At 38.9% G+C, this 25,720-nt stretch overlaps 1 protein-coding gene across 3 annotated transcripts in view; it reads right to left on the minus strand.

The window, feature by feature from the left end:
- Positions 1-25,720, minus strand: part of Pgm2a (phosphoglucomutase 2) — a 192,279-nt gene that overhangs the window by 151,512 nt on the left and 15,047 nt on the right. For all 3 annotated transcript variants that reach the window (XM_068229280.1, XM_068229279.1, XM_068229281.1), the window contains exon 5: positions 18,473-18,742. In XM_068229280.1, the coding sequence (XP_068085381.1) occupies positions 18,473-18,742 (270 nt within the window). The remainder of the gene's footprint in view (positions 1-18,472; positions 18,743-25,720) is intronic.

Genomic DNA, 25,720 nt, shown 5'->3' on the forward strand with positions numbered 1-25,720 from the left:
GCTGCTGAGCACACAATGCCATAGAGCCAACCTAAATACAATCAGAGCAAAATTGCACATACTTACTGACTTGCCTACGTATCTCTTGTAAATATTGATTATTAATAATAATATTAACCTGCACATATCAATGATTACTATGAATAATTACTATGTGCATTTCTAATGTTGACGTATATGGTTTATTTATAAAACATCACTGTACAAAGATTACCGTTAGTGTTAAGAAATCACTTGAAAATTTCTCTAATGCTGGCATATTTAATAATATTTAATTATACAGTCTCTGGAAGGTATAGAAATAAATGAAAAATTATGAATACCACCAGACTGAGCCAAGGATCAAACCCGCCAATGTAGGCTCAGAAGGCCAGCGCTTCAACTGTCTTAAGCCACTCAGCCCTGCTGACACAGATATGTTTTTGGTGAGACTAAGAAGGTGCTAGGTATGGCCTAAAGTAAGGTATAGCCAGAGCATTTGCATAATATGAAAATGGGAAACCATAAAAAACCATCTTTAGGGCTGCCAACAACGATGGCGATTGGGGGGGGGGGAGGTTCCCCCCAATTTGTGGAGAAAAATTTCATTTTAGCCACCTGAAACTATTACAACATATTAGAAACTAGGAGTTATTTAAACAACCTAAAAACCCTGTTGTCCTATCACCAAATTCTTTCCTTTAATTTCTTTAAATATTAAAAAATTATTTAGCCTAGCGGAAATACGCACAAAATATAATTTGACGCAATTAACCAATTCGTATGGCATCACAGGTAGTAGTGGAAACTCGCGCAGCGTGTAGAAGCTCGATTAGTATGTGATGGCACCAAACCTTAGTTGCACACTAAATGAGTTTTGTATGCAGACAAGTCCACGTGCAGCAGGGTGAGTGAGAGGGGAGGAGCGTTCACTTTGCTAGTTTCTACTGGAGTCTTTTCGTTGGCTCCTGGTGACCATGTTATAGTGGCAAAGCTTTATTTCGCTCCCAATAGCTGAGAGGTAGTTAGTAACACCCTCCACTACCTTCTTTTCCCTACTTTCCCCTCCAAGCTTGGGGCTTTGTGCAGGTTTTTGCCATCAGATAGTAATCGCACTTCTAGGATGTAATACCAATATAAAGGGTCTGTTATTGGACATTATAAATTTTCCAGCTAACTCATTCCTGGTTGCCAGCGTTTCGCCCTCATGTGCTAGGCTGGGCTCATCAGTTGGTACCTAGCACACCTACCAAGAAGCTGGCTAGCGCATACCATGGATGCCACTGCGTAGGCTAATTGTAGCCACTGGCAGTGCCAGTGCACTATGTGAGACTTTTGTCTCATTACCAAAAATTGATGCCTGCTTGGCCATCAGATGATATAGATGTTAATTCCTATAGGGAATCTGAAATATTTGTTCCGAATGAGTAAATTTATAATACCAACATAAAGGGTCCGTTATTGGACATTATAAATTTTTAAATGGCGACCAGGAATGAGTTAGCTGGACAGCGTTAGATAAAGGAGACAGAGACAAACATGAAAACGCAAAAGAACAAGGATAAGCTCCACATCTTCAAATAGAAAGGCTTTCTCTTCATCAATCCCAATTCTCCCACATCTGTTTCTTTTCAGCCCCCAATGAGCTTGTTTCTGCTTCCCACATTCACCAGGAAGCTGGACTTCACTCATGGATTTAGAAATGGAAGTGATGAGAAGAGAGCCTTTCTATTTGAAGACAGCAGTGTATGAAGATATAGATATTGTCCATGTCCTTTTGTGTTTTCATGTTTGTCCTAGTCCCCTTTTCTATTGCTCCCTCTTCTGATGCTGACTTGTTGTTATGTTTATAGTGCATTTCTACAGGGAGTATAATTTAAGACTCCGCACTACTGGTCACAGGCCACAGGAATCCCCAAGCCGAGCGCCATATGGCCTATGTCAAGCTTGGCATATACTAATATGAAGAAGTGATGACAATTGACGCAGGAGATACTTACAGTAGCTCTCTCGCTCAGTTCGCTAGTAAATATTTGACTTTTGAGGTGTATTGTAAGATTATTATTGTGATGCCTAAGTGCAATACAGTGTAGAGAATTTTTTGGCTGAGTGTTATTTGCACAAGAAGAAGAAACCAGTTAAAAGGTGCCTTTGAAAATTGCTTAAGACACTTGCCGGTTCAACAGTACCATCAAAACTTTATGTGCAACAACTCATTCACAAGTGGCGTAGTACTGGTCACATAACTAATAAGAAAAACCAGGGAAGGAGAACAGCTCTCACACAGGAGAAGTTAAAAAATATACAGGCATGCATGCTAGTCAGTCCGCATAAGTTGCTTCGAAGAGTAGCTTAGGAAATTGGTATTTTATATTCATCAGCACATAATGCATCAAAATGATTACATCTACAATCTTACCGGGCTCATTCAGTACATAACATATCACCTACAGATTTCAATGCAAGAATTTACAATTGGCTAATGAATAGTGTTCACAACAGTATCGTGGATCCAAACATTATTTTTATTTATTTACTTATTTATTTGTCCTCAGCATGTAGGTATATAACTGGTAAATTCAGTTTCATTTAGTTTCTGTAAGTGTAATCATGCCGATTCTTTGAGACGATTACATCTGTTCACTATTATGGGCACTGCACTGGATGTCCCCACTTCCCTGTGCTCCTATTCCTCTGTACTCCACTACAAAGTCTTAAATTATACCCTCTGTGTAGATAAAGGACTTGACTCAAAACAGAAATGAAGCCACTTTTCCTCTCTCTTCCTTCTTCAGTTTGACAAAATAATAAAACTTAACTACCGTGTTTTCCGGCATAATCGTCGCCACCGCATAATCGTCGCATCCTTTATTTTCAATACAAAAATCGGACTTTAAACATTTAATCGCATAATCGTCGCATGTCCAAATTTTTTTCACCAATCTGGAACTGCAATGTAAGTTGCACATGAATGCGCAATTTAAATACGTGTATGGTTTATGGGCAATTTGGCAACACAGTCACATTTGCGAGATGTTGCACAACGTATAAATAAATAATACCGGTATATGTATGATGCATGGCTTACACCGGCTATTGGCAGTTTGATAACATGGTCGCGAGACAGTGTACAATTTATTCACCAGCTACATATTATGAGTTCTCATTTGAAATACGTAAGGCTGTAAGTTATCGCTTATTGGCAACGTCAGCAGGAAATACCGGTACCAACACACACTTGTCTTCTAGTAGACAAGAGGTCTGATAGAATTCTGCGTTATTACAACCACCCGCCCCCCGGTGCAACAGTCGCGAAGGACCTTGGCCTAGCAAGCAACCGCTGCTCAGCCCGAAGGCCTGCAGATTACGAGGTGTCGTGTGGTCAGCACGACGAATCCTCACGGTCGTTATTCTTGGCTCTCTAGACCGGGACCGCCATCTCACCGTCAGATAGCTCCTCAATTGTAATCACGTAGGTTGAGTGGACCTTGAACCAGCCCTCAGATACAGGTAAAATTCCCTAAACCGGCCATGAATTGAACCCGGGGCCTCCGTGTATGAGGCAGGCACGCTACCCCTACACCATGGGGCCGGCTCCTGCGTTATTGCGCATGAAGTGAAATCCAAGACGATAACGCAGATTTCCATGGAATTATTCAGCGCATGGTCAGCCGAATTATTTACGATGTCTCAGTTGTCATCGCTAGACTCTTATCTTACTACTACGTCATAAGTGTCTGGGCATGGAATGAAAACTTTTACCCAAGCAGTCAAGATAATTATTATCCAATTGTATTAAAGTTTTATTTTATAAACTCATCAGTAAAGTAATGTAAAATCATCAATAACTGGGAAGAAATATTAACCTAATTACCGTATGTTTAAAAGAAATTGAAAAAATGAATGTTTGTTACTGACGTCTCGGAACACGGTCAACAACAGTAGATCTACACCACGCTAGCTAGAGCGATGTATGAAGACGTCCACGCTCTGGTTTGCGAGCTTTGCGCAAGCGCACTAGTATGTCGCAACCAACGAGCTCAACTGATAACAAATTGCTGCATGCTTCCTTGCTGCCTAACAGTATTGGCTGCTCTGGAATGGACAGATCTCAGACGCATTTATTTGTTTGTGAATGACGTGATTACTGTAGACATGTGTCCGAGAGAATTTAAGTTTTTAATTTGTGTTTGGGGTGTTTGTAGAAATAATTTGTTTTAATAGTGAACAATTACGGAAAGTCATTTATATTGCAAAACATTTGTAGTATGTGGTGAGACGGAGAACTGCAATAGTGGAAATATAATTTTAAAGTTTTTATTTAAAGTGTCTGTAGGATTTCATTTTTGGTTGGAACTCTGGACTCTACTGGAATTATTTTATGTATTGAAATAAGTGTGTAATAATTTTTCTTTTAGGTGATAGGCAAGAAATATTGAACTGTATGAACATTGCAAGATGCAAGAAGTATTTTGATTCAAAAATTATGTAACTGTAAAAATGTAATTTAAGAAAACCTCGACTGGATTGTTAACATTGCAAGAGTGATTAAGTGATCTGAATATCATGATGTAATTTGGTAACATTTAATTCGAAACAGCCTGTACCGCACGCGCAGTTATGGGTGGTGAAATAGGTGTCGCAATAGGAAATCTTGAGAAGTAGCTAACTATCTTAATATGACCATATATGGTCATGCAGCACGGGAAGAGAGCTGAAGAAAGAGCATTTTCAGTGGGTGAAACGTTGGTGCTTGACTGGCGGAAATGAAAAAACAAGCTAAAAAGCACAAACCATTCTAGATGCGCATTTAGAGGTCCTAAAACAGGGAAGTTTCCTATAACTGACGAAGAAATGTTTATGTACGTCAATGAAATACGTAGCAATGGCTGCAGTGTATCATATGAAATGTTACAAATTAAGGGACAGGAGGTAGCACGCAAACACAACATAACTCAGTTTAAGGCAAGTCGTGGGTGGATTAAGGGGTTCATGCGACGACACAATCTGTCAGTGCGAAGGAGAACAACACTAAGCCAAAAGTTGCCTGCTGATTACACGGACAAGATTGTAAATTTTCACCAATTTGTCATACGTTTGCACAAGGAAACTTTGAACTTGCCTTCTCAAATCAGTAATGCCGATCAAACTCCAATCTTTTTTGATATGCCTCGCAACAGCACTATTGTGCTAAAAGGATCACGGAGTGTATTCATGAAAACCAGCGGTAGTGAGCAGTTGCGATGCATGGCAATGCTAGCCATTACAGCTGACGGAAGAAAGTTACCGCCTTACATCATTTTCAAGAGGAAAACGATGCCTAAGAATATACAGTTTCCCCGTGGAATTCATGTACGAGTGCAACCAAAGGGTTGGATGGATGTAGAACTCATGCTGGACTGGATTAAAACTGTGTGGGATAGAAGACCCGGTGCACTACTAAAACAAACAGCTCTGCTTGTTTTAGATAGTTTCCGAGGTCACCTCATGAACGAAATGAAGCAACTTCTCAGTAAAAATAAGACACGACAGATAGTCATTCCTGGTGGACTAACATCTGCTTTGCAGCCACTAGACGTATGTATTAATAAACCCTTTAAAGACCACTTACGTCGATTTTACAACGAGTGGATGATGAGGGGCGATCAGCAATTGACGCCCGCTGGAAATATCAGGCTTCCACCCTTGGACTTGTTATGTTTGTGGGTGATGAAGAGTTGGGATCTTATACCACCTGAACTAGTCTCCAAGAGCTTCAAAAGGACTGGGATTTTGAATGCACTAGATGGATCCGAAGATGACGCAATGTGGCAGAGAGACGAAGAATCTGATACTGGTATTAACAGCGGCGAGGACGGCGCATCAGATACCGAAACCTGCGATAGCAACACAGAAGATTTGGAATAAATTGTGTACCGGTAAGTCCGTATTTCACAACAAAGTGATAATTTTTTGCAAGTGTAATATTTTAACTTTAATAGTCAAATTAATGACAATTAACTTAATAAGTTCATTTTTATTTTCAGGTTGGTAAAACATTCGCCGAATTGTTGTGAATAATTATGAATTTTGTTTTAGACTATTTTAATTAATTTGATGTATAAACGCGAGTATTACGTGCATCTTAAATTTGTATCAAATACAATTTAGTTATAAATAAATTTTTTGAGTAATACAAATACTGGTATTAAAAATTCTTCGTATAATGGTCGCACCCTACTATTGTTTCGAAAATTTTGGTATAAAAAGTGCGACGTTATGCCGGGAAATACAGTAGTTCTTACGAATAGGCATCAGTCCTGAAATCCCTACAATTGATAAGCATTGTGTGACAGTGATTATAGTGATCTTTCACATTAGTGAACAAGCAATGAGAAGCCATGTTACTGAATATCCTCTGCTAAATATTCTGATATTGGTGGGCAAATTTCATGTCTGGAAGCATATCACTATGTGATGAATTTTACAGCGATAAGTCACCATTTGGCATTACAAATGAAAAACCACCTGATAATATAATATTTATTTATTTATTTACATATTTTACGCCCACATTGGAGCACTGAAATCAATACATTTGAGTTAATTTCTTCTTCTTCTTCTCCCAGAACTTTTTCATCCTCTCCGACCTGGAAGCCCTTTGTGTGTCCGATATAGTATATTGTTTCCGTTCAACTGCTTTTAGTTTGAGACTTATGCTTTTGTTCTTCAAAATCCTCTTCTCTTTTCTGTCTTTGATTTGTTGCCGAGTTATACCCAATTCTTCCAAATCGTCCTGAACTTCTTTGAACCAATTATTATTGATTTTATTCTTCAAAAAGTAATCGAATAGTTGTTTCAATATCCTGGTGTCTGCTAATCTTGATATGTGACAGAAAAAGGAAATTCTTCTTTTACGCATTGTAGATATTATTGATTCACATTCACGATAGACAATGTTGTTAGGCAACAATCTCCACTGTCCATCAACTTGGTGTTTTTTATTAATAATTGTTCTAAGAATTCTTCTCTCAGTTTTCTGTAATTTGTCTGTTGTAGATTTTACATTTAATTTGAATAAAGTTTCACTAGCATAGGTTGCCTCTGGTTTAACTATGGAATTATAGTGTTTCAGCTTAGCGTTTATCGAAATATAATATAATATAATATAATATAATATAATAATATAATATAATATAATATAATATAATATAATATAATATAATATAATATAATATAATATAATATAATATAATATAACTACAAAGCATGTGGAGAAGACCAGGTTTTTGCAGAGATGTGGAAAATGCAGGCAGTGCAACTCAGACATCCCTCCATATGATATTACAGAAGATTTGGATATCAGAAAAATTCCCAGAAAACTGGACAATAGCTATAATTAATCCAATTCATAAGAAAGGTGAAAGAAGTAATCCAGACAACTATAGAGGTATTTCCATCCTTGACTGCATGTATAAGATTTTCTCTAAGATACTATATAATCGGATTAAAGAACAACTTGATCAAGAATTAGGTGAATACCAGACCTTGGAGAAGCTACTCTGAACAAATAATAACTTTGAAGCTAGTCATGGCATATTACAGAAAACAAAACAAGCTCCTTTCAATAACATTTATAGATTTCAAGAAAGCTTATGACTCCATCCACAGACCATCATTATTAAAAATTTTAAGACATATCGGACTTCACCCAAAGCTAATCAAATTGACTGAACTTACTCTAACTAATACTAATAATAATAATTAATGTTATTTGTTTTACGTCCCACTAACTACTTATTTTAAGATCTTCGGAGACACCGAGGTGCCAGAATTTAGTCCCGCAGGAGTTCTTTTACGTGCCAGTAAATCTACCGACACGGGGCTGTTGTATTTGAGCACCTTCAACTACCACCGGACTGAGCCAGGATCGAACCTGCCAAGTTGGGGTTAGAAGGTCAGCGCCTTAACCGTCTGAGCCACTCAGCCCGGCTCTAACTAATACAATTCCTAAAATTAAGTTCACAGGAGAACTTTCTGAACCATTCTTGGTAACAACTGGTTTAAGACAGGGTGACAGATTGTCACCTCTTCTTTTTAACTGTGCACTAGAGTACGTTATGAGGAAATGGTACAAGAACAGCTTGAAAAATATAAAAATTGGAACCCAGAAGGATAACATACATTTGAACTGTCTAGGATTTGCTGATGATCTAGCTCTTCCGGTCAATGATATTCAAGAAACAAAAGAACAAATATAATCTTTACAGGAAATAGCTCAAAATATTGGTTTGAAAATTTCATTTGAAAAAAACGGAAATTATGCTAACTCAACTTCCGCTTGCAAATAAAATTAAGCTGGGAGACCAAGAAATAAGAATTGTAGAAAAATTTAAATATTTAGGTGAAATAATCACATATAACCTGAACGAGAAACCAGCATCGCAAAATAGAATAGATAAACTGGTTACAGCACAGCATGTTACCAAGAATACATATAATTAAAAGTGTCTCTCAATAGCAACCAAATTGAAACACTACAAAACAGTCACCCAGCTACAAATTACATATGCAAGTGAAACATTATTCAAAACAACAAACACAGTTGCAATACGTAGAGTACTCAAGTTATAAAGGAGAATAGTGAGGACCTGTTTAAATAAAACTTATCCAGTAAATGGAGTTTGGAGACTAGCTTCCAATGAGACAGTTTATAAAGAAATAGAACCTGTGACTAGCACAATAAAAAAGAAACAAATATCATTCTTAGGCCATCTAATACGGTCACCAGAAAATAGAATCAGTAGAAAAATAATAGAAAAATTATGGAAGAGTAAGAGTAAGAATAATATTAGATGGATCACAGAACTTAAATAAGACATGAGAGAGTTGCATATAACAATAGAAAATTTAAAATACAAAACCAATATACACACAATATTGAAAGATAAACACACTAGATTACAGACAAAAATCAACAAGCAGAGAAAAGGAAAAATGATTCCAGAAGCAGAAAGAAAATTACGTTCAGAAAGGATGAAACAGTATTGAGCTGACAAAAAGAAGAAAAACCTCCATAAACGTAACTAAGTAGTCCTATGTTGGATAAAAAATTTAAAAAAATATAATATAATATAATATAATATAATATAATATAATATAATATAATATAATATAATATAATATAATATAATATAATATAATATACACTGCTGTTTGTTGAAAGTGAAACACCTAGACCGAGAGCTGTGATCACACTGCAATTTATTCCACATATTAGGGACATGACAAGACGCAAATGATTATAATTACAGAACTGTACATGCACTGTGACCGTGGAAATTCAGTACGGCGTAGCGCCACCACGTGCTGCAATCAGAGTTGCTAGACGTTGTGGCATGGAATCAAAGAGCGTCTGAATATGCTGCTGGGATATATAGGCGCGTCCATAAATCATCAACAGTGGCTGCAGGAAGACCTGAACGTACAAGGTGCAGACCGACCATATCCCAGACATGTTCAATGGGTGACAGGCCAGGGAAGCAGTGGTATCCGTCGTTCTTGGAAGAAGGCCAGCACATTCCTCGCAACAAGTGGCCAGGCATTGTCCTCCTGGAATATGGCATCTGGAACGGCCTGCAGGAGGGGCAGTGCCCCGGGCTGTAAAACCTCCTTGATGTAGCAATAGCTGTTCAGATTGCCCTCAAGACGTAGGAGGCGAGATCGCATGTTATAGGCAATTGTGCACCAAACCATCACATTTGGTGTGTGTCCACTATGCCGCTCAACAATACAGTCTGCCCGATGACGTTCACCATGGCGGCGTCTAACGCGTATGCGGCCATCACTGTAGGACAAGTTGAAGCGGGATTTGTCCGCAAACACTACATTTTTCCACTCAGTACGCCAGTGTCGATGTTGACGTGCCCATTGCAGTCTACGGCATTGGTGGTTGCTGGTCAATGGAAGCCGGCGCAATGGCATGCTTGCCACCTGTCCGTCCCTCAGAAGACGGCGTCGAACCGTCGATGCAGATATCCCCACACCTGTTGCAGTGCTCCAACGTTGAGCCAACACCATGGATAAAGCGGTTCTGTTCGTTACGGCCAAGCGGACAAGATGGCGGTCATCTCATGCTGTGGTCACATTATGTCGTCCAGTACCTTGTCGGCGCTGTGTACGTCCCTCTTCTCTACACTGGTTCCACATACGCCTCACTGCTGAAGCAGTATACCCTGTACGAGCCGCTATGTCACGGAACGACAGACCCATCTCCCGGAGCGTATCATTCTGCCCCGTTCGAACGCACTCACATGGTGATGTTCCCTCCTGTGATGTCGGCGAGGCATAGTGGCACTGAGGTACAAGATTCCACTTCGTATGACGGTTCTGCACTGACTGAGCTTTGCGTAACACTGCCCTGGCCGGTCACACACAGCTGGGCCTACGTGTACGCCATCTCTCTGCAATTTATATCCCTTATTACGGTTCCACTGTTCTACACGTGCTCTGATTTTGGCATGTTTCAGACCATTGCTTCTGAGTGTTTCACTTACTACAAACAGCAGTGTAATATAATATATAGGTAATCTTGTGTCCTCATCCCGAGGTGGTGCAGCTCTCTTCAGGCACACTGCCAGTGGAGGTGAGCTGCATGTACCACTTCAACCACATACCAGCCATGCTGCCATTCTTAAATTTCTGGCAGTACTGGGAATCGAACCTGGGCCCCCGAGGACGGCAGCTAATAACACTAACCGTTATGCTATGGAGGTGGACAATATAATAATATAAACATCAGCATCATTATCATCATCATCATCATCATCATCTGCATTTTCCAGCTGTTGGCCGGGTCTGCTTAATATAATATAACTTATAATTTATAAAAAAGTGTTAGCTGTGATGGTTGATATTCCTCTGCTTGCCTCTCATATGGTAACAACTCACTGCAAGCATATCCTGTAAAGCATAGTGGACTCTATTAATCCGCTGTTGGTCGACGTATAATGGTGTCACACCATCAGTCGACATGTGAGCACAGCGCTCACTCGCGATTAACACGTTCTTCAGTATGGATTTGTTAAATTTTATAAGTTTTAGGTTAACTGGTTGGAAATAATGTAGGGTGGTATGAATGTAATTTTAACTTTACAGAATATCATAGAACATAATAAGTAAGAAATTTCAATAACATACATTTGCTTACAGTATATGATGAAACTGTTACTCTAATACACATTTCTAGAGCCCTGCATGGATGCGGATATCGGATCTGCAAAGTTAGAGTGTTGGCGGATACAAACTGTATGGCAGTGTGGATAATTTTGCTGGTAATTTCTAAATAATGACGGTTATTGATTTTCAGTCAGGTATACTCTTATTTTTGCTCGTGGTTACGCAACCCTTGACAGTGGTATGGGGAACAGTGATATATAAAGAGCCTTGAGACCATGAAGCCATAAATCTGACCAAAGCCTAACTGGATCCTGCCTGCAATTAATGGAAGAAAGGAACAAATGTCAATGCATCAGTAGTTGTCGCAAGAGAAAATCTATATATATAAAATAAGAGTTTTGTCTGTACATTGCTCAGAATTTCAAAAGAATGGTATTTCTGTATCGGTCATGTACATAGTAACAAGGAAATGCAATTTTTACTTTTCCGTAAATTCTGTCTGTCTGTCTGTCTGTATGTATGTATGTATGTATGTATGTATGTATGTATGTATGTATGTATGTATGTATGTATGTATGTATGTATGTACGTACACGCATCACGAGAAAAGGGCTGAAGAAAATTTAATGAAAATTGGTATGTGAAGTCGGGGGATGAGCCACTACAATCTAGGCTATAAATCATTTTACTCACGGTGATTGAAGTGGTAGTTTAGGGGAATGCCTAAAATTGAATTCTCAAATATTTATGTTATTGATAGCCCTATCGATAAATACAGTACTACATAACTAAAGTAATATAAAATTAAATTTACGATCATTTATGTCATACATTGTTACCATACTGGCTTTCATAACACAGATATTCATGAATTTGTATTTTTGTTGCCAAGTTCATATCAACGCTGAGCCACGAGAAAATGGGTAAACAGAATTTAATGAAAGTCGGTATATAGAATCGGCGAATGAGAAACTGCATTCTAAGTTATAAACAATTTTATTCGCCATGTATAAAATTGTAGTTTAGGGGAAGTTGCCTAAAATTTAATTTTTAAATACCTATGTTATTGGTCTTATCGAAAAGTACTACATGACAAGAGTTTATAGAGAACACAATTTCCAACCATTTATGTTTTATTCAATTTTACTATACCGATTATGATAAGAGTGGTATTTCAGAGTCGGAAGAAAACTAAATGTGAAGGCCTACAATACTGAAAGTGCGTAACATTGATCAATAATACCATTACATTGACCATTGTTTGTGGTGATGTTCTTTGTCTCTGATAGATGGGATTACTGCTGCGTACCGAGTATAACAGCCTGACTGAATATTGGCGGAAAATAGCTGGGGAGTTAGAAAACTTTCTTCTTTAGCATGTCATTCCTCTGGTTCATACATTTTCTGATACTGTACTGCTGGTACGTAACTCACTGGTTCATCATAGTATTCCAGCTATTTGATCCCTACTCTGATGCACTGTTTTGAATGAGCAGGGTGCACTCTTAAGGCAGAGGCTCACGTAGTAGTAGTAGTAGTATGACCTGGTCAAGAATTACAATTTAGGGATATTCCAAATTATAGCATCACAATTAACTAAATAACTCAAAATTCAACCCTGAAAAGAGCCGTTTCTGAAAAAGAGCTTCTTCCACTTCACTTTTATTAAATTCTTCATTCATTTTATTCAAAATTAGCAGTGAAGAGGGGATTCTCCTCTGGCTTGTTGGAAAAAATTGCCTCCAAGTCAAATAGATTTTTCCGACTCATCAGGTATTCCTAGGAAACAGATTAAGATTAGTAAAAGGGCATAGTTTTGCCCTGGGACTCTCCACTATTCGACCCCACCCCCTCCGAAAAAAACTAAGAGTGTTCACGGATCACGACTGTCTGCGGCCCGGTCATTCCAGCTCTGAAACTTTGTACTATTAGATCCGCAGCGTAGTACTGTTCATTAAAAGTAAGAAAATGTGTGGTTTTTCATTTGATCGAGTATTTCACATGAAATCAGTTGTTTTTACTCGCGCCATTCCTACTGACGTCATTGTAATGACCTATGCTCATTTTAGTTAGGAAAAACACTAAGACAGTCTTCCTGAGGATGTAAAAAGGCAGGTGGAGAGTTAGTGTCTGCCATTATAATGAAAACTCCCCAACTTGATTGTGACTGATGGTAGGCAAGCGGGCCTACCGTTACAATGAAAATTCCCTAACTCAGTCTTCATAGGAGAAAAGACGTTTGGTGACTTCCGCGTTGCATTTCTAGGGTGACGTTACGAGCTATGCAATTAAATACAGTCTTGCTCACAACGTGTACTCTACTTAACCTACAATTCTGTATACAATGTAGAATTCCATAGCGAAGCACAGGTGCATCAGCTAGTACCTCATAAAACTGTGACTGTAGGGGTTCTGATGCCAGGTATATTGTATTATGTTAACAGATCAATCCTTTCCAATACACTGGTTGTAATATTCTACTGTATACTGCAGTTAAAAATATTTACAATATCTGCAGATAACAATTCGTGGATGCGGATAACCATTCGCAGATGCAGATGAAGGAAGTGTGGATGCGGATATTATTTTGTATATCCGCGCAGGGCTCTACACATTTCCAATCCGGTATCTACACTGGGCACACTATGAAAGAAGGCTGAACTAGAGATCAGAACCACCCTAAAGTCTCTCTCTGCAACTTTTTTTCTTGTCATGGATGAGAAAATATTATAGTGTGTTCACTGCAGATTGCCAACTCACATTTTTCACACCTTGACACAGTTCTGCATTTATTTCTTTTAGGACAGAATGCAGATTTCACACCATCTCTGGCTTGAACTGGCTAAGGAGTATTTTGTTCTTGTTCAAATCAGAGGTACTTCTGTGTGCTGATACGTAAATCAGCATGAATGCCTTGTGTTGACATCATTGTAATCATACGGGGCTTTATAAGCTTCACTTCAGTTGTCATATCTACCGAGCGAGTTGGTTGTGCGGTTTGAGTCGCACAGCTGTGAGCTTGTATTTGGGAGATAATGGGTTCAAACCCCACTGTTGACAGCTCTGAGGATGGTTTTCCATGGTTTCCTATTTTCACTCCAGGCAAATGCTGAAGCTGTACCTTAATTAAGGTGGTGGCAACTTCCTTCCCACTTCAAGCCCTTTCCTATCCCATCACCGCTATAAGACCTATCTGTACTGGTATAATGTAAAGCGAATTGTAAAAAACAAAATTTGGCACATCATCAAAACTGAGGTCTCTCAGCAGGAACAAAAACCTCCTATACATAATACAAAGTAAAAAGTAAATTCAGGTACAGTCCCATCTGTAGATTATAAATATTCTACATTCTGATAAGAAGATCTGAGTACACTGGTAAGGTATAACAAGCCTGTAATGGCCCTTATTTTGACAGTGTTTGTCTCCAGGAGTAGTGTGCTTTCAAACTTTGTAGACATACATAGTGTAAAACTTGTTATTTTTCAATAAAAGAATCAGGAAAAAGCAGAGTCAAAGAATCATAGATAGTAGAAGCATTTCTTAACATACATTTCATTCCCAGCGGATGGATTACAATGTTTCTTCTTCTTCTCCTCCTTGTGTGCTGCGATGGCAGATTAATATCCCTAGGTACTGAGGGCTGGGAATATTTTATTTACAAAAATGGAAGCATCAGGGACAACCAGTTTTTTTAGGAGGAAGGTCATCTTCTGAAGACTCACTGTTACTGCCGTGATCCCTACTATATGGCTCATCAATATCAGAATCTTCATTAAGACTCCAGTATATTACTCAATGTTCACTTCATTGTTACTCTCCTCCAATCACTCCCTGATAAAAATGTCTCTGTCCAGGGTTGAAACATACTTTTCACATCAAAATGTAAAATAATCAGGAAATACAATACCAATGTGAATGAAAAAGTCACATTGCCAGTCGACATGCGAGCGTGAGGCTCACAATGGTGTCGCACCTTCAACTTAAGGCCATGCTGCACATTATTGCTGTATCTGTCCCATTCCTAACAGTATTTTAGGAAGCTAAAGGGATGCCCAAAGTGTGCACTTAATAGGTTCATGAAGGAGGATGAAATAAAATTAACCGGGCGAGTTGGCCGTGCGGTTGGGGGCTTGTGGCTGTGAGCATGCATCCGGGAGATAGTGGGTTTGAATCCCACTGTTGGCAGCCCTGAAGATGGTTTTCCGTGGTTTCCCATTTTCACACCAGGCAAATGCTGAGGCTGTACCTTAATTAAGGCCATGACCGCTTCCTTCCAACTCCTAGGCCTTTCCAATCACATCGTCGCCATAAGACCTATCTGTGTCGGTGTGACGTAACCCCACTAGGAAAAAAAATTTAGGAGTGAGCGCTGCGCTCACACAATGATCAATGGCAGGTAAACCTCTTGTACTATTAGAATAGGATCATTCCAAAAATATAACATTCTTTCTCAAATTGTTCTTGTACATTAATCTAACAAATGATGTGAGTTGTTTAATAATAATAATAATAATAATAATAATAATAATAATAATAATAATAATAATAATAATAATAATAATAATAATAATAATAATAATAATAATAATAATTGTACTGGTTGGTACACCTCTACGCTGCACATTTGAATTTTCTGCCTTGAAGTACTCCTCTACAGGAGAAACTGTGAACTTTAACAACTGTATCAACTTATAAGTTTCCTCAGAAGATGTCACTACCATAAATTTTGTGATTACAAAGTTGTCAATACTGTGTGGATTTCAACTTGTTTTGTTTTCCATTAATTAAGACATGTGGGCACTCTCTCATAGATGTCACCGCCTAAAAACTATGATCATGCACCCTGGTGCGAAGTGAAGGAACTTCCCCAAAGAAATTCTGGTTTTACTAAATTTCGTTCTTCTTGCGTGGGTTGGCAATATTTATCCTTTCTTTCCGCCTGTTTTGAACTTAGCCAATCAAATATTTCTGCAATTAATTTTTAACCAATCATGTCTTTCTTCTTCGATTTTGTATGTAACTGTGTACTCTAGCCAATAAACGACTGTGGGTGTGTCTTTATTATATATGAAAGGTCTCGAATCTTCCCCGAGAGTATAAAAACTGCTGATTTTCTTGTCTCTCGGCCACTCGAACAACATCTAGCCTAGTGTATGGAAGTGTAGCAGGAGGTGGGAAGCGCCTCTTTCATCCGGCAGCAGCTCTTCAGCAAGGTAATGGCCACTTAACATCTTTATTTCTCGCTAGCTCAGCAGTCTAAACCGCGGCGAAGGTCCGAAACCTTTAGCATGTAACCTATCTTGAAACATGTAATTTGCCGTCACTTTTGTAAAACTTCACATATCTTTAACTGTAAAACGGGAATATAGAGTGCTTTACCCTCTTGAGCTCCCTTCATTTTTGGTTTGAGTTGACTACGTTTTGTAACTGTTTCTTCCCTTCTGTAATGTCTTAAAGTTTTCTCATACGAGTCACCTCGATAGTTTGGTAATAGCCCCTGTTTCTTCGGCCTAGTGCCTCTTAGGTTTTAAAAAGGTTTCATTTAGGAGTGCAAGTACACGCCTCCATTCTGTTTTGCATTTTGGGCCATTTACTTAACCTATTCTTTTTCAACGAAGGCCCAGTAGGTTGGGTACAAGATACCCCTGTTTCTTTGTAAGTGTGCCTTGAGGGCAGTTGATAGTAATGTTTGTTGTTGCCTTTGATAGGCTCAGAATTTTGAGAGCGGGTCAGATCTTTCTTGTGTTTGAAAAGTGCCTCTGGGAGGCTTGAGGTTAAAAGTTGGGAGCAAGTGCTCCTTGAATGAAGGGGTTTTCTGCCCTTTGAACAAATGTATGCCTGGGTAAAGTTGGGCTAGTAGCTCAAGGATTGTAAATTGGGGCTCGAAGCCCAGAACTGGTTAAGATCCCTGAACTTGTGCTTTCGTTTGTAAAAAGTATATCTTGTACCTGATTTTTGTTATTTCACCTAGTGAAAATTTGTAAAATCTTGTTGTCTATTGAAAATATAATCTTCGGTTAAATTTTAAGTTTTGGTTTCATATTGTGAATAGACCCATTCCAGCCCGCACCTTCTTTCACCTCTGCATTGCATGGGTAACCCCGTAATAATAATAATAATAATAATAATAATAATAATAATAATAATAATAATAATAATAATAATAATAATAATAATAATAATAATAATAATAATACCACCACCTTTATGTCCCACTAACAACTTTTACCGTTTTCAGAGACACTGGAATTTAGTTCTGCAGGAGTTCTTTTACGTGCCAGTAAATCTACTGACATGAGGCTGATGTATCTAAGCACCTTCAAGTACCGTCTGTCCCTGCGGTGTCGGGGGCTACGCGCCCGCCTGTCACCCGGCGGCCCTGGGTTCGATTCCCGGCCGGGTCAGGAGCGTTTGTGTCGTCCTTAACGTTCCTTTCCTCACATTCAATACTTTACACTTCTGCCATTTACAAAATACACGCAGGTTCCTCACATATGGTGGAGGTAGGGACAAAAGATCTTTCTAGGTCGACACTCTGAACAAACAGCATTAAAAAAAAACCTTCAAGTACCACCAGACTGAGCCAGCATTGAACCTGCCAAGTACAGGTCAGAAGGCCAACACCTCAACTATCTGAGCCACTCAGCCCGGTGTGATGGAGTTTTAGGTTGTGCTAAGTTATTACCCTGATATAGTAAAACGTGCTATTTATGCATAAAAAACCATGATAGATTGACATGATACAATTATGAAAAGGCAAAATGAACGAGAATGGGATGCTTCATGCTACAAGACCCATGCAAATGTGTTCCATAGCTCAGTGAGATAAGTATCAGAGTTGTTGTCAGACCAAAGTAGGCTCAGCAGTTTGGGTCTCACATTACATAAAAATTATTTTTACTGGTACATGGTGCTTCAGTTTTCAAACACAGGCCGGCATCAGTGTGTTACTTATGTTCACTATAGGGTGTAGGAAACCTCTACACAGGTCAATGTACTTTCACCATGCTTGGCAAACTACAGCCGATATGTCAACTATCTATCGGCTTTGTGTGAAACCCATGTGCCGTTACTATGCTCACTGCTCATTTATTAACATTATGGTTATATCCTGCTTTTTGTTAGCTCTGAGGACAAATAAACAGAAATTAGACATTGCTATATCCTTGACATATTCTCTTTAGCATTCATTTTGTACTATTTGCTCAACTAAACAGACTGATGTTTTCAAGTAGTCTATACACAGCAGATGGCATAAAACTACATTATAAGGGGCAGCTGGCTCACCTGGTATACCATAATAATACAAAAATTAAGAAAAATATAGTCTCTTACTTTAAAGTTAGCGATATTGAAAGCTTGAAGCATGTATGGGTATCCAACACCATGCATAGGAGTGTAAGTGAATTTGACTGGAGTGTTGGCATTTATGTTGGGATATAAGATGCAGTCTTGAATAATACTATAATAAGCATCCATCACTGCAGGCAGTGGATCATTCAGTAGATTGCTGTGGTCAATGATGGAAGTATCCCATGAACAATCCAATGGAGCGAGGTTCTTCATTATTGCTTCCTGAATATTCTTGTCGTGAGGTGGTATGATCTGCAATCACACATAACAAGAATAACTTTTGATTTCAAATTCTAATATAGAAAAATCTTTCAATACATCATGTCAATAACGTATTCAAATCTAATGGTTAATGTTGAGTGCATAAGAATATTTGTTTTTGAAACAGATATAACATATTTGGGAACTACTTACTACAAGAAAATTCTCGAAGGATAGCTCAATAATTAGTTAAATGATAAATCAATCAGATAGAAAATTTTGGTTAATTATAAATGGGAAATCTAAACAACTACCCTGCAGAAAAATACTATTTTTTTTTTTTCAGTTTAACCATCTAGGTTATCGTGCACAATGTACAGAGAGTTTCTTAATGCACTTAGGAATATCTTCTGTACTTAAATAATTTTAAAAAATTCATTGATAACTTTGGAACTGTTCTGCGAGCACCAAACAACAGTCCTGCAGCTTTCCGTCTATTCACTTTGTATTTCCCTCCCAGATATGTGAAACAAAATTCATAGTGTCTTTTCTTTTCATCAACCTCTTCGTGTTGGGAGGTGTCCCTTTAAAATTTTGTTGAGGGATTGATTATTAAGCCACTGTTCTACTTTCCATCAGTGTCTATTATATCCACACATTTAGTTAAGCTTTCAGATGATAAACAGGCTACTGCTTCATACACTTCAAATCCACATCTCTTACGGCACTCAACAATAGTACAATGTGCTTTACGTCGCACCGACACAGATAGGTCTTATGGTGAAGATGGGATATGGAATAGCTAGGAGTGGGAAGGAAGCATCTGTGGCCTTAATTAAGGTACAGCCTGGTGTGAAAATGAGAAACCATGGAAAAACATCTTTAGGACTACTGACAGTGGGGTTCAAACCCACTAATCCTGAATGCAAGCTCACATCTGCACTCCCCTAACCACATGCCCAACTCGCTCGATCAACAATATTACTCCTGACCCTGTGATGTCCATTCTTCCTAAGAAGTTCCCCTTTACAGTAGAAGCCAAGAATGTGCGGGAGAGTTTTGTTCTCATTACAATGAAGGCAAAAGACTTTATTACTCCTGACAGGGACACTGTGGATTAGGATGACACTACAGTCCATCAACTGTGAAGACGAAAGGCCTTTCTTGGAGGAGATCCAGAAACTTTATTTCAGCCAACTGAAGAAACGTGATACTCCTCTTTCACAATGAGATAAGTTTTTCTACACTCAGACTGTTGATCTTGTAATATCCTCCTAAAACATTAGCTTGTTCTGATGGTATGCCAAGATATATTAAGCTTGCCTGAATTTCCTATGGAAGTTTATTGTTTGACTTAACAGTTTAGATAAGCCGATAATACATGTTGATTTTCTGAAGAAAAGCCTCCAGTGATGCTTCCATAATTCCAAAACCATGAACTTTCTTATAGTAGTAGAGTCTAGACTATCTGTTGGGAGACTTATTATTTCCCTGACAGTGCTTCTGATCAATTTATCAACAGTCAGAAATCCACACTTAAGTTTTGAAAGAAGAGCAACATGCAAGGGATGACCAACCTGGGCCAAATATTACTGAGTTAATATGTTAATTTTCTGGTCAGGTCTGAGTCCACAAGCTTAGGTATGTTAACATTTAATTTGGATATTATATTTCTTCGGACTTCGGTACGGTGGAGATGGCGGAAGGGGCAAACCTGTAGCGTCTGTACTCCAGAGGAGCAGCTACGAAAGGCGTCTGGTTCCATGTTAGGGGCAGCCTAATTTTGAACCTGGCAGTAGGTATAAAATGCCTTTGGGTGTGGCGAGCCCACTGTAACAATAGCCTATATGGACAAAGCAGATATGGTGCCTCGGAAAAGGTTAGGGCGTCCCCTGCTAAAAGCGATGCGCAGCTCTTCGGGTGCTGGGGGAACTGTGAGAAATGGGCAACCAGCACCAAACTTCATCAAGATTGCAACAGCAAATGTACTGACACTGACAGGAAAGACTGAGGAACTGGCTGACTTTATGAAAGAAAAAGATATAACCATACTTGGACTGTGTGAGACCAAGAAGAGGGGCACAGGAGAGATTCCTCTGAAAGAAGGATATAGGCTGTATTACAGCGGAGGACCTGCAGCAAAAAATGGAGTGGCCATCATACTTAGAAGAGATATCCAAGAATATGTGGAATATACAAAATCCGTCAGCGATAGGATGATGGTGATGAGACTCCACTTTGAAAATGGTGTGAAAGATCTATTTCAGTTGTATGCACCACAAACGGGGTGCAGAACCGAACATCTGGAGGACTTTTTAGAGGAAGTGGAGAGACAGATAGAAGATAAGGAAGTGATATTGATGGGAGATCTAAATGCACAAGTGGGTATGGAAAGACAAGGAAAGGAAGATGTTGTAGGGCCCTTTGGATATGGAAAGGTAAACCCAGAAGGTGAGGTGTTGGTGGATTTTTGCATGAGGAACCAAATGATTGTTCGAAACACCTGGTTTAGGAAGAAGAACAGTCAGAAGATTACAAGGTATGGTTGGGGAGACAGAAGAACAAAGACCATGATTGATTATGTAATCATAGAGAAAGAACACCGGAAGAACCTTGTAGATGTTACGGCTATGCCGGAAGAAGCCTTTGGTGGAGATCATAGAGTTGTGGTAGGAAAATTGAAAGTGGGAAAGATTGAAAAACCCCCATTAAGAAGAGAGAAAAGAATTAAAGTATGGAATTTGAAGGAGAAAAGCATACAAGAAGAATTTCAAAGGGAAATAATACCTTTGGTACCCACGACGGAGGTGGGGAGTGTTGAAGATGAATGGAAAAGATTTAAGGAAGCACTGGTGGGATGTGCAGAAAAGGTATGTGGTAGAACATCAAGAAATGTGAAGGACAAAGAGACACACTGGTGGCATGATAGGGTAAAGATGAAAGTGAAGGAAAAGAAAATGGCATGGAAAGCATGGAAAACATCTAAGACTGAAGAAAGTAGAAAATATGTGGAGGCTAAGAATTTGACCAAGAAAGTAGTGGAGGAAGAAAAGAGGAAGAGCTGGGCCTTATTCACACAGAAATTGAGAGATGATATGCAGAGCAGCAAGAAATTACTGTATAGTATCTTAAGAAACAAAAAGAGCGATAAAGTAAACACCAGATTTGTGAAGGATGAGGATGGCATAATATTAACAAAGCCAGAGGAAATAAGGAATAGATGGAGAGAGTATTTTCAGAAGTTGCTGAACATAAGAACTGATGACAGTCATTCAATGGACGACCAGGAAAGGCAATTAGTCGATGAAGAAATGGATAAAGAAATTACATTGAATGAAATTGAAATGGCAGTAAGAAAGATGAAGAATGGAAAAACTGCTGGAATAGATGAAATTTCAGTGGAGATGATAGAGGCAGCTGGAGCTGTAAGCCTGCAGTGGACATATCGAGTTCTCAGGATTGTCTGGGAGAAAAAGGAGGTCCCTGATGATTGGCAAAATGGAATAATCATCCCAATTTTCAAGAAAGGCGATAAGAAAGTTTTGAAGAACAACAGGGGAATTACTATAATATCCCATGTTGCTAAGATAATGGAGAGGATACTGGAAAGTAGGATAAGGTTGAAGGTTGAGAATCAGATACTGGAAAATCAGTTTGGTTTCAGAAGTGGAAGGTCAACAATAGAGCCCATTTTCATTATGAGACAGCTAATGGAAAAGCAATGGGAGTACGGGAATGATATGGTGATGACATTCATCGACACTGAAAAGGCATATGACAGTGTCCCCAGGACTATAGTTTGGGACAGTCTGGTGCAAAAAGCAATTGGACAGGAATTAATAAAAATGATCATGGCAATGTACAAGGAATGCTGTAGTTGCGTGCAAACACAAGTTGGCAGGACAAGTTGGTTCAAAATAACTAGTGGGCTGAGGCAGGGAAGTGTTCTATCACCAATCCTGTTTACAATAGTAATGGACGACATCATGAGAACAGCAAAAGCAGAATATGGAGGGAGAGAAATGAACATGCTGTTATTTGCAGCTGATATTGTGATTTGGGGAGAAGACGACAGGAAGGTTCAAGAACAGTTGGATGTGGTGAATGGGAAAATAGAAGAATGTGGGTCAAAAATAAGTGTAGAGAAGAGTAAAACTCTTGTTATGACTAGAGGGGAGAAAGAAGGGAAAGGTCAAATTAGACTTGCAGACAAGCCCCTGGAAGCAGTGGAAACATTTAAATACCTGGGGAGTGAATTAATGGAGAATGCCCGACTGGATGCTGAAATGAAGTTCTTGAGGAGTATGTTACAGAAGAGTAGAAGAGACAAAATAAGGAATGAGAAAATCCGGGAAGAAATTGGAGTGGAAAAAATGAATGATAAAATTGAGAAGAGCCGACTAAGACGGTTTGGACACGTAAAGCGAATGAGTGATGAAAGAATGCCAAAAAAGGTGATGGAAATGCAAATGCAAGGAAGGAGAGGCCGTGGTCGACCACGATTGAGATGGACGGACACAATCCAACACAGTATTATAGGAAGAAACCTGGACTGGGACACAGTGTTGGAGGAGGAGTGGTGGAAAGACCGAAGAAAATGGAGAGGAATCATATTTGCCCCTACCCGGCTACAGCTCTATAAAGGGAAATGATGATGATGATGATGATTATATTTCTTTCATCAAAAACTAAATCATCATTGTATGTGACTCCTGGAAACTTGCGTATATCACACCCGTTCTTAAAGGTGGACAGAGGTCGGATATCGCAAATTATCGCCTGGTCTCTATATTACCTGCTTTATCAATCATTTGTGAAAGGATCATCCACCAGAACTTGCTTGGGTTTACAATTCCATATATATCCCCTCAGCAGCATGGTTTCCTTCCTGGAAGCTCCTGCGTAACTAACTTGGCTATCCTCCTCCATCATGCCACATATTAGTACTGAATAGGTGGAAACCTTACTGTGTTACTATTCATATGTTATTCTCAGTTCAGTACGGACCAACAACATGAAATTCATAACCCTTGATGATGTATGCTATATCGACATCGCGAAAGCCTTCAATACCATGAATCACACGCTTCTTGCACACAAATTTTGTGAATGGTTTCACATGCATAGGAGACTCCTAGCTCTAATTAACAGCTTTCTGAGTGAAAGACTACAGCGTGTGGTCCTTGATGGATGCAGTTCTTCTCCCACCACCACCACCCTCTCTGGTGTCCCGTAGGGCAGTGTCCTAGATCCACTTCTTTTGCCCTGCTGATTGATGACCTTATCGATACTGTTTCCTACCATTCATGTGAAATCGTTCTCTTTGCAGATGATTGTAACTCTTCAAGCAGATCGATTCTCCTACAGATACAATCCAATTGCAAATGCACTTGATTCACTGTCAGGTTGGTGTACTACATGGCGTCTTAAACCTCATCCCTCCAAGTGTTCCACCATTTCATTCACACTTCGTAAATCCCCTGTTCTACAAGAATATCACCTACTGAACCAACTGATTGCTCTTGTTGACAATCAAAAAGACTTAGGAGTGCATTTTGACAGTAAATTGTTGTTTGTCTCGCACATAAACAGGGTTACCTCACGTGCTATATCACTCCTTAGTTTACTCTACAGATTTTCTGACATCACAGATGTAAATGTCCTCAGAGCATTCTACATTTCCTGTATCTTACCTATTGTTGAATACGCCTCTCCAGTCTGGTCCATTTCTGGTTCTTCAAACCTCAGCCACCTTGACCGTGTACAATCTTTTTTCTGTGCTATCATCAGAGTCGGGGTCCCTGCATGTCGCAACTGAAGCACTATCCAAGTGCTTGGGAAACTGAAACTCAAGACTCTTTCTACTCGGAGGAAAGTAGCCAACCTAAAGCTGCTATACAAAGCAGCTAATGGTCTATTTAGGTCTCCAGATTTAGTTTCCTTATTCCCCCTCCATGTGCCATCCCATAGTACCAAAATAAAGACCCTATTCCATATTCCTTACTCCGGCTTTCTCTCACCCAAAGGTCCCTTTCTGTATGTATTCCAGCAATGTTTATTACATTATCTATCAACAAGAATCTAGACATCTTCATAACGTTTCCTTCCTTCTGTCATAATATTTCTCACATAACTTAATTTTCCTTCTTGTTCTTTCCTGTTCTGCTCCTGTATTTACTGTAAATGTATTTTTTTGTTTTGTTAATATCGTTGTTTATGTAAATATGTATTATATATGATTGTTCAGTTTTTATTGTGTACATTTGTGTCCTTTGTAAATATTTATATATCTTTCATTTTAGATTCATATCTATTGTACACAGCTTGGATCTTTGTAATTCAGCATTATGCTGTTGCTGATAATTAATTAATACATAAATAAATTTATTTGATTTTCTCTCCCTCAGCAACTGATGGTATCTGAATCCTACTTATGGTCCTGATAACCACGCTCTTTTTAATTTGTCTTCTTCTATTACTATGACCTTACATTTAGCTGCAAGTAATGTGAGACCAACTTGATTTAGGCACTGATTATTTATTTCAGTCATAACAGCACCATAATCTTCATCTTTCGATTGTCATCCACAAAGTCGAGTGCAGCAACACTGTTTATGCTTTTTATCTTGTACAAGGTTATAACCAAACTCAGTATCATACAAGTCTTTCACAATGAAACTGATCGCTATATTAAACAAAAGGGATGACAATGGTCAATCTTGAGCCACTCCCCTGCAAATTTGAATATCTTTAGTTTACGTGGTTTCATCTATCTCTTATGCTGACTGAATTGTTTTCCAGGAGTTAAAGTACCAAAGCCTTAAACTGCTGAGGAAATGATGTGCCTTTCAAACACGACTCAACGTGCATGTCGTCGATATTATCAAAAGCTTTTAAAGTATCCAAGAATGTAACTCAGCAGCTTTTCTTCTTCTTCTGTTTTGCAGCTGGGGACAGCTATAATGCCTATGATCAGCATGGATGGTTACCTGTTACCAACATTATTTATCACGTTGCAGGAGCCTGCAG

Source organism: Anabrus simplex, chromosome 9 (assembly GCF_040414725.1).
Source record: "Anabrus simplex isolate iqAnaSimp1 chromosome 9, ASM4041472v1, whole genome shotgun sequence".
Lineage (NCBI taxonomy): Eukaryota > Metazoa > Arthropoda > Insecta > Orthoptera > Tettigoniidae > Anabrus > Anabrus simplex.